At 40.6% G+C, this 11196-nt stretch overlaps 1 protein-coding gene across 1 annotated transcript; it reads left to right on the top strand.

Moving 5' to 3' along the window:
- The first annotated feature begins 9804 nt into the window (after positions 1 to 9804).
- Positions 9805 to 11196, top strand: LOC118785471 (histone H1.0-B). The gene has a single exon (XM_036540141.1). The coding sequence runs from the start codon at positions 10073 to 10075 to the stop codon at positions 10673 to 10675; it is 603 nt and encodes a 200-aa protein (XP_036396034.1). The 5' UTR covers positions 9805 to 10072; the 3' UTR covers positions 10676 to 11196.

The raw sequence follows: 11196 nt of genomic DNA on the forward strand, positions 1-11196 counted from the left end.
ATGGCAAATAAGGCACTGGGGCACAGATAACAGCTACCAGGAAGAGTGCCATTAACTACCTGGTGTCAACAACGTTAGGGGCAGTTCAATTTATAGAGGCACGTCAAGAGATCCTCTCCCTACTTGCTGAAGTGGGGTTTTTTGCCCTGTTGTCAGTGTTTAACAGCAATCTGATATATGCGGTCATCAAAATGTATGCCCTGCCTGCCAATTACAGTACTGTTCCTCAAATAGTTCAGAGGAAAATTTTATACTTCTCATCAAAATGCCCTGAGCCATACAGATCTTATTTTCCCATTATCCTACAATGATCATTTTCCATTCAGTAATTACATTTCTGAGGATTAAAAAGGTCACATCTATGTTGTGCTTCTTCAGAAAGGCCTTGAAGGTACACACTACACAGAAATGGCACAGTGAAGGCAAAGACATGTGCGTCTGGCTCTATAGAAACTACTGTGGAGAGGCTTGTATTCTATATAATGGCACCCCACTTGAACATCATTGCAGCCCTGAAAGTAAACTATAATTGGAGAGAGCTGAGAGCGAACCGCAACAACCCAGATATTCTGTTCTTATCTTAATAAAGCCAAAGAGCCTAAGAGCTCACAATACCCAGGTCCTGCACTGACAGCCTGCCTGTGTGTTAGGAGACAGGATAAGAATAAGCCTCCTCTTTTACATTATTAGAAAACACGGCACAAGTGTTAATTAGGCTTTAAAACATTGGCATGGATAACCGGCCCCCTAATACGTCCACAGGCAGAAAGGCCATGGGTCTTAAGAACAGTTCATCTTAGTGTCAGGAAGGGCTCTGAGTCAAGAGAGGGAGGAAGGGCAGAGAGAGCATATAACAACATAAACACACACACATGCATTTATATGTATGTGTGTATGGAAGAGGGTGAGACTAGTGATTCTCCATTATCGGTTGTTTAATACAGCTAACAAAGTGATTGGGTGAAGATAATAAGGCAGAGATTGTCGGCATCCAATGGAGACTGACAGTAATGAGGTAGTGGGTGCTGGAAGTTTTACTACTTCTGCCTGCAGACGAGTGATGTGCTGTCAGTCTTCGGGGTTCTCTCAGCGCTCTGAAGAGACCTGCATACAACATGCAATGACACCTCTATTGATGCTGCTGCAATAGCCGCAAGCATCGGAATCACTAGAGTTATGCATGTCACTGTGGTAACATCTCCAAAGAACTGTCTCACTGATTCAGTGATCCTCCACAGTACGGAGGAACATGGACTGAGGAGAGCTGTTCTACCTCATACTGCTAAATCGCCTAATATGTACAATATTGTGTACATGACTGTACAAGTGTAGCTGAAAATAATAAAGACAGTAAGAGAAACAGAGTGAGAGAAAGAGAGAGACAGAAAGAAAGAGAGTGTGTGTGTGTGTGGGGGGGTAGTGGTGGAGAGATGGGGCCTGGCTTGTTTCAGGCGTCGAGAGGAAGGGTCACGTCGCAGCGCCAATGACCTAACAAGTAGGCTTGGCAGAGGAGGCAGTGGGAGAGCCAGGCCAGAGGGCACTGCTAGCCACTCCTTCGCAGACTCCCAGCCAACTGCACTTAAAACAAACACAGAGTGACGTGTCTTTATGGGTAATTATGCATGGCTATTTATACACCGCCATTAGTGAAGCTTTCTTATTGATACAAGCCTGTGGCAGACACTCTGGTGTGAGAGCCATTGCAACAGCAGCCATCCAAATTAAGAGACACAATTAAGAAAGCTATCATTAACCTGTGCCCCTACAAAGCACTCCCTCATTAATGGAATAAACAGATTCAGGATTCACAGCTTGTTATAAAGGCAATGCTTGAATTTCATGAGAAGGATGAATGCATAACAAAAGCACGCTGCACCACCGCTTGTGTTTGGTAACCTGGATAAAAACTTTTGTCCAGTTCATAGCAGATGCTGGCAGGAGGAGGATTTGGAACTGCAAATAGCACATAGCCTAGTGATGAAAATAAATCAAAGATGGTTTGCCTGTTTGGCCATAAGTGTTCACTGATAGGTAAATTCACACCCCGCATATATGCTTGGTTTCTCTTTCACAATTTATTCTGCGTATTATAATTCTAATATGCAAACTATACAAAACACATAATGTGTATAGGAAAACACTTTGTGTACAGAATGGCTAAGATACTAACACGTACACATCATAAACAGTGTATACCTAAAAGATTAGCTCCACCACTGAAAATATTGATACAGTATTAATAAGACATCAACAAACAACTAACAATTTTACTCACATTACAGTACACCCTGAGACAGTAGATCAAATAAAACCCACAAAATGTTTCTTCTGTTCTTTAAAGTAACTTGGACCTGTGGTTTATATTTTAGCATGAGAGGAGAATGAGGGTTTTCAAAGTTAATGGTGTGACATGAAACCGTGACATGTTCTTAAGTGCCAGGAAAAAGCACATATGATTCTGCAGAGCTACAGTTACAGCCCCACAGCAAACCATTTTTATCCATACCTATTTTTGCAAACATGTATGCAATGACTAATAATTTGTACATGCAAGTAATCTGGCATTTTGTACACCAAAAGCATTTTCATTCTATAAAAATGACTGCAGATAGAATAGGGTCACGAACACAGTTTTAGTCACATTGCTCCATTTAATTCAATCCCCAGAGAGGAAGAAGAAGAGTGAGAGAGATAGAGAGACAGAGAGCAAAAGAGAGACAGAAGAGATGTGTATGTTCAGGGTCTTGCCCAATTAAATTCACTGACATTCTGCTCTGGTGAGGAAACAGAAGTGTGAGTCTAAGGACCTGACCAGTGGGTGGAAGCCTACAGACAGCCATTTCTAGCTCTCTTTGGCCCTCTCTAAAATGAATTTGTCAGTGCCTGCAAAGACATCTCATGTATTGATTGGTCGGATACTACAGGTCATCTGTAGAAACAAGAACAGGCTCAACTAGGTTAGGATCCAGGGTTCAATGGGCCTATTGTAAATATCTCCTGTGAAGAGATAGTGTAGATTAAAACTGCCACAACCTTCCCCAGCCTTTTGACTTCTGGAGAGAGCAGTGGAGAGTTCTATGGCTATCGCAGCCGTCCTTTTTCCTTTCAGTGACTTGCATTATTGTGTCGGTTGCCGATGTCCCTTTACAGGGTGCTGCTGCCCTCTACTGGCGCACCGGTCAACATCAGCATGGGATCTTGGAAGTACCGAAACCAAGAGGGACACAGGATCAGTCACAGATGTGACTCTCTCTGACAACCTGCCATTACGTACAGATGATAAATGGAAAATATATTAGAGGAACAACACAAACTAAGTGAGAAACAGAGCTGCTCTCTGTTGCTGGAGTCATATCACAGAGATGTGTCATAGCATTTTCAGATCTGATCAATGCATATCAATCAAAACAGGGCAGGATGACAGCCGAAACAGTCCCGGGGAATTAAGACCCCAATGATTAAAACAAGCACAGAATGTATTATCAACTGAACTATATTTATATTGTTCCATTGTCTCACTTATGAACATGTAACATGGTCTTTATCAAATACTCTTGTTACAATTTTGAGAAAGCAACTGTTGACAAATGTTCTCCTCCTTATTAGTTTAAAAGAATCATTAAAGTAGCATTAAAGTATGTAAACATAACAGAAACACATAAGTAAAAACTTTTAGAATTATTTTGGAAGTGAAGTAGATCTTGACCATAACTGTTAATACAACAGGATTAGGACTCATGCGCTGTCTCTGGTTAATGATTTATAAAATATATAGATTAATCAATGAATCAATTAAATGTTATTCAAAAGCATCAATTACAATAGGATTGTAACACCCTGCTTTAAAAGGTACAGCACAGACAAATAGCAATATATTGAATGCAAAAATTAAGCATTATAGCAAATTAGCATAATTAAATTATAGAAATGATAGCAAATTATAGAAAATTAAATTATAGCAATAAATTTAATGCAATTTAATTTATTCATTGATACTTGACAGATTGTAACTATATTATATAAGATTTGTCAGGTTGTAAAGATAGTCTGACTAAGGAAAGGGGATGAGAGTGACAGAATGAGAGAGCAGTCATACAAAGTATCAGTAGATAAAACAGGATAAGACAAAAACATTACAGTAAAGAAACAGCCACAGGATGTTTAATAGAAAGCTACATACAAACAACATGATACAAACAGTGTGATGAAACATAAATCAAAAGGACAAACGTATTAAGATAAAAATTGTAAATAATAAAAAGATGACAAGCATAAGATGACTAGAAATGTCTGCAACTGCAGAGACAAGCTGAACAAAAGCATATAATCAAAGAAAAGGTCTATAAGAGCACAAACTGGGTGGAAGAGGATGGTTCAGGGAGGAAGCAAGGCCCTTTGTGGAAGAGGCCTAAAGGGGTATGAGTGAAGCAAGATGCGACAATATTAAATATCCATAATGAATGAGGAAATCTGAGTGTCGTTAGAGTGACCCTGCCCTCGTGGTCAGGATGGCGGGTGACTGACAGGCCACAGGTGTTTCAGAAAGAGGCGTGCGCCCCGAGTTTGCCTACTGACCATAGTGGGAAGGGGGGGGGGGTAACAGCTGAGACAGTTAAAATAGTTACCTGCCAGTGTCCCAAAATACTGAATGCATGCTGACACGGACTGGCCGACCGTTGTCAGACATGGGGAGCACAGCAGTGTCACAAAGAGAGCCTTGGTGTGAGCTGGATCAGCGTGCTTCTACTTGGCTGGGGCCCCAGAACGACACACTCTGGCCATTGTGGAGCTCAGGACTCGGGGGGGATTTGTGCTGGAGTCAGCAGTGCACTTGTTCTCTGTCACCTGCTCACACCCATGTGGAGCTCCCGCTTGGGTCACTTGTGTCAAACACAACACACATTTATCGCAGACCAGGACTATTTGTTTGTTTATTTGTGTGTGTTTTTTTTTTGCACATAGTGCGTTTTTACACTCACTCTCTTTTTTGCTAGAAGGACCAGTGCTAACAAAGCTGTGACACATGACCAAAGCAACTGAAAAAGGACATTTCTCACCCCAAAAAAAGTTTAAAACCTCTATTTAGGTGGTGCATTACTGTTGCAGAGACTTTTCACAAATGATTCTTAGCTTACAGTATGTTCAGACTGCTCATAATGTGACTGGTGCAAAAACACTTTCATCAATGATAGCTTCTGTTTTAAAGTGTTTTGTTTAATTTTGCTCAGTGTCAATGCTGTTAAAAGAAGCTCACACTGCCATTTAGGTAAGGGGATCCATCCTTCAGATATCAGTCTTACTGGATAATATCAATAGGAGGCCCACTTCTCCCTTGTTACTGCTTTGACAGCTGGGCCTTAAACCCTACAGACCCTCTAACCTCCACAAAAGACTAAGTGTCAAAGGAGAAACATGATTCCACTCTATCCCTGCTATAGACTTCAAACTGAGTAAATATGAAACTCCTCGAGGTAAGCTGTCAGACCCAAAGCCTTTAATATACACTATGTGCTGGTCTGTTGCTATAGCAGTGTTTGCCTTGGATGCCAAAAACAGAGGTTCCCTGGCAGCAATCCAGAGTGTAAACACACTTTAAAGTTATAAGCAACACAGAGACTGTCTTTTCCCATCATGCCTTGCAACCCTGGCAACATCAGGAAAACTTACGTTTTCAGAGAGTCACAGCTAGCAACTGGTGGTCTCAATCTTTGTGGCGGTGCACCAGATTGACCTGAATTTGGTGAGCTGGTTAATTGCTGTTGGAACCCAGTACCATTGGATAAGATGTACAAAATGCTAGAATTACCGGTCTGGAATGTAATGAGAAAACCCTATTTGTAACTCAAATGTTTAAAGCATTTGTGACACTGTACCTCAGTACTAAATATACATCAGACTGCAACCTAATACACATACAGTACTTAAGGCCTAAATCTTAAAATATGGTTTGGGCTTTTAAAATAGCTTAAATAGTAATTGCAGGCCACACATCAATCAATTCCTTCAAAGCATTGGGCTTCACGTACTCCCTCATGCTAAAGTGAAAACCATCATGCACACTTAGCTACGATGTACTCACGAGAGTACCGAAAATTACAGCATATGTTGGTACTCAGAGATGTGTAGACAGCAGCTGAAATCCATCAAGACCTGACTCATTTTGCTGACTACTGTCCAAATGTGAGCCTGTTAAAAAGATTTAAAAACACCACTCCTGACAACAGCATGGAACCAACTGCTCTCATTTTACAGAGGACCTAAAGAGGCCAAAGGTGCCAAAAATGAGCACGAATTAAAATATAAATAATAATAACCTCACCAAACTACGTGCTAATCATGATGCAGCTCAATTCACAGTTAAAGAGGGTAAGGCAAGAGCTAATTAACAAACAGTGACAAAGGGGAGTATACCTTCTCCTGTTCTTCTAGGAACTGAGCAAGACACACAGAAAGGGAATAGGACAGCATAGGGCTGACAGACATGGGGGATATGGACTTGATATAAAATTGTACCAGGAAATGCTGAATAATTGCCTTAGCCTGTTGGCTCCTGAAGATTTGGCTCATGAGCATTTATCTATTTTAATTATGTTTATAATTTCCTTCCTGTTAATATTATCAGTTTCTGTTTTTAATTCCCTTATACATATAAATGGAAAGCTCACAATCATCAGACAAAACTTTAAGAAGTTCACTTTGAATATTTTTATTTTCCTTCCTCAATTAGATGCTTATAACAATACTACCACACGTTATTGGCTGTGTGTTGTTGATGGAGGCAGCTACGTTTGCCTTACAGATCAATCTATCCGTCCTTGAGAGATTTCACTTGGTAAATTCCATTCAACAACTTCTCTACAAGTGCAGTTTACATATACGTCCAATAACACACAATGACCTCCTCCCCACGCCTCCTGAGGGAGTGGAATACTTACCATATAGGCCATATGTGACATCACCTCAAATTTGTGTACATTTGTGCACAGAACCGCGTCAGACCTCTTGATGCATAATGCACAGGGTGGCTAGAAGACCATCATGAGACTTTATTATATGAACACATTCCACAAATAAACCATGTGAGCAATGAATCCATTGCTTCTCAATGGTCAAATCAATTGTTGTTTGTTCTCTCAGTAACTGTTACAGCCTTACATTGTTCAATTCTCAAAAGTTCTCAAAATGTTGTGGTTAGCTGATGTAAGTAAGGGTGGTGTGCTGGTGAGTATGTGTTGGGGGGTATCCTCTCTTTTACATGTATGGAGTGAGAGGCATTTGGTGTATGTGGGGTGTGTATGTGTATGTCATTCTGCATATTGTACTGCGTGTTTAGGATGCATGGAAAGAGAGTACATCTGCACATATATGGGTCAGTGTAGAGAGAGATGAGAGATGAATGAGACGAGAGAGGACTATGTGTGTTGATATAATCAAATCATTGTACCATGAAACAGAAAAGATTCCCCTGCAAAGGGCAGATGGTGGAGAGAATTAAAGAAAGACCTGTCTATGCCAAATGGAGTGCACTTGATGTGACTCCACCCTGGTCCAAGACCCAACTTCATCTCTGAAGTGGGAAAAAGTCTTAACCTCATGTTAAGATTACAACACTTCAAAAAAGAGAGCAAATTTTTAAATATGTGAACAGTGTATTTACTATATATAATGTGCAATATTATATATATATATATATATATATATATATATATAATATATATATATATATTTTTTTTTTTTCCTCCCTCAGATGTCAAACATTGTGCGCACAGATATTTCCTCTACAACGTCTGTGTATGTCTGTATAACATTCATGGACGCTCTGCGCTCTTTCCCATAGTTTCAAAACAGAGAAAATGGCGAAAAAATAACGGAAAGCAATATACGTTCACACTGACAGGGGCATCCATTGTTGTAGTCCCTCTATTGGCGAGCAGAGGGAAGGGTGTATGCTGGGGTGGGGGTGTTGGATATAGGTGCTGTTTTCAGCACCAAGCCACCGCCAGCCCACCGTGCTTCCAGCAGGATAGATAGCCGTCTTTACGATTCATTTAAATAGACATTTTCTTAGCATTTTTACTTTCTCAGTATGCGTCTGAGACAAGTCTAAAACATGCGTTTCTGAAAACAAAGGCGTTCTTTTCAGTAGACCACAGCTGTTGAAGCCATAGAGTATTGAGGGTATTGGCTATCCAGTTAAATTTTAATTGAAACACGTCCTATCATTGTCTGGTTTTATGCACAATCAGCGACCACATGCAGAACAGTGTTAGACAAATTTACAGTGGACAGAGTGTACTTAAGTATAAGAGTTGAGTTTTCCTCAGGTACATGCTTTTTGACACTCCTGTGTAAGTTATAGCGGCGGTGCATTGACAACTTAGAAATCTACGAATGTAATATTTCAGCACAGAAAAATATGGGCCGTGAAAATTCTGCTTTATAATTTGTGAACCTTAAACCACGACTGAAAACGTAATGTTCCAGAAATAAACCTGTTAAAACAGCAGACCTTGCTGTGAGGTGTAACACGATTCCTCGTATGCATAAAGTTAGAGCTAAACAGTTATAACGAAAAACAACGAAATTCTGACTACACCTTTGTGAACTGGACGCCAAAAATAGCAAATACTGTTATGAAGTGTAAACACAGAAAATAACGACAGAAAGTGAAATGAAAAGCTATAATGTGTCTATCACTGTGAAGGGATCCAAGATGGCGTTTACTAGGAAAAATATATCAGCTCTGAGAATCTGAATTAAAATAAACTTATCATGACGTCCTCAGTCAGCGTAATATTTAGATGCTTTAATGCATATTACTAGCAAGAGTGTAACGTGGGAAATCTCACGTATACCAAATCTGAATATTGCCCAGGCGATCCTCCTATGCCAGTTCGCTTCTGAACAAAAGAATGCCATCTGTGCTTCTCACAATAAACAATTTGTTTCGTTTATCTGTATCGTAGGAAATGTTCACTTAAGGGTATCCCTTGCACGCTGACAAAAGACAATGCAAATTTGTTTAAAAACTACCCCACGGTTTTGTTGTTTAGTGATAATCACAAAACCAGATCTTTGTAGGTGTTGGCAACTTTCCTAACAACGAAGAAGCACAGACTGAGTACAGCTTGCCTTTTAAAATTCAAAGTTCCATCTAAAAGCACCGAAGAAAAGAACACAAGCGTCATTCTGTTGAAAAGGACAAGGATGCACAAAACAGTGTGCGATTTACTGACAACTTATTTTTTCTGTCATTTAATTTATAGTAGGTTTAACAGTAAATAATCTCAACCACGTCACTCAAAGTCAATGGCTGGGCTGTGTTAGTTAGGAAACTATATCGGTGCATATAAAACAAAAACAATATTTTGCACGTGTCAATCCACATTTAATCGTTGCAGTATTGATTCATTTACCAAATGCATTTGTAATTCCTGTCGTCGGTTCCGTCTGTTTGGGTCAAATTGGCAGGAATTCTGCAAAATTGAACTCAGCGCGCAGGGGTTCGGGAAGGTTTTCAGGGAATAAAAGTTTATCGGTCGATGAATTGTCTCGAGATCTAGGTATGTCCGTGAAGCCTAGAGTGTCCACTTTCGCGCTGGATGGTTCTAAGGACACGTGTGGATCCATACTTTGCAAATTTCACAAGAGTTCGAGGGAGAAGAAACACAAACCTGACTGTGTGAGTTTCATGGAGCCTGCTAGATCAGCTGCTGGCAGTTGGTGTTCTCAATCACGTCCGCGCATAGGCTTGATATACTCACAGGAGTAGCTAGGGGAATAAGATACATTTATAAAGGGGGGGGTTGACCGTGTCCCACTTCAGTTTATAGTGAGGTAACAAAGTTTAGAAAGGAGAAGAGCGCGTCAACGTCAGACTTGAAAAAATAAAAGAGTCTAGCGGAAGACAAATTTGTACCGCTGCCCAAAAATAAGGACATTTGAAAAATACATAGTACAAAGTCTGGGACAACTTGTGACAAACACCGTTCAGGAATTATTTGGGACTTATTTGGAGCAAACATATTTCCACAGGACCGAGGAAACTTCATCATCACAAATAAAGTTCATCATGGCAGAGACGGCAGCAGCACCAGCCCAGAAGGCAAAAAAGGCGAAAGCCCCCAAGAAAGCCGCGTCGCATCCTAAATATTCGGAAATGATCAAATCAGCTGTCCACGCGGACAAAAATCGCGGGGGTGCGTCTAGACAATCCATCCAGAAATATATTAAAAGCCATTACAAGGTAGGGGACAACGCCGATTCTCAGATTAAACTGTCTCTCAAGAGGCTTGTCGCCACTGGGGTCCTGCGCCATACCAAGGGCATTGGGGCTTCGGGGTCCTTCAAACTGGCCAAAGCCGATGACTCGAAGAAACCACCTAAGCCTAAAGCTGCAGAGAAAGCCAAGAAGAAGCCTAGCAAAGCTGTCAAGCCCAAGAAGGTGGCAAAACCAAAGAAGGTTGCCAAATCCCCCGTTAAAGCTAAGAAGCCTAAAGTGGCGGAGAAGAAAGTGAAGAAGACGGCAGAAAAGAAGAAAGCTGCACCCAAGCCCAAGAAACCAGCGAAGAAACCCAAGGTCTCAAAACCAGCGAAGGCGAGTAAACCCAAAAAAGTGAAAACTGCGAAACCCAAAGCCAAGCCAGCGGCAAAGAGAGCAGCAAAGAAGAAGTGAAGGAAAACAAACTACAAAGACTTTACTAACCACGGGAGACAAAACTCATTGTATATAGACTTTTGTGAAAAATGTTTCCCTATACAGTATGTTGTTATTTTTGTATCATTTCATGCATACTTTATCCGACCCTTTTTCTAATTCATATCCACCCTGTTGCACTATTGACATGTTGATCCTGTTTAGCGAGGGTCTGAAGTACTAGCAAGTTCTTTTTCTGTGGCTGTATATAATTTATTATTACTTTCCACTGATCCTTCAAAAATTGTACACTGAAAGACCCATTACCACCCGTCGTTTGTGACACTAATCTGGAACTCCGATTAATAGTTGGAACGTATCAATGGTGTTTTTCCATGCACGGGAATTGATGTTGAAAGTACAATGATTTCAATGGCAAGCTTTGTAGAGCCTCACAATGTTTAGAACTGTATAGGCAGTTGACGTCAGCTAGGTCTGAAAGAGTGTGAGTAATGTTCCATACAGATTCTATGTTGAACATTTCGATCACTACATGATTC

Source organism: Megalops cyprinoides, chromosome 1 (genome assembly GCF_013368585.1).
Source record: "Megalops cyprinoides isolate fMegCyp1 chromosome 1, fMegCyp1.pri, whole genome shotgun sequence".
In the NCBI taxonomy this organism is placed as follows: domain Eukaryota; kingdom Metazoa; phylum Chordata; class Actinopteri; order Elopiformes; family Megalopidae; genus Megalops; species Megalops cyprinoides.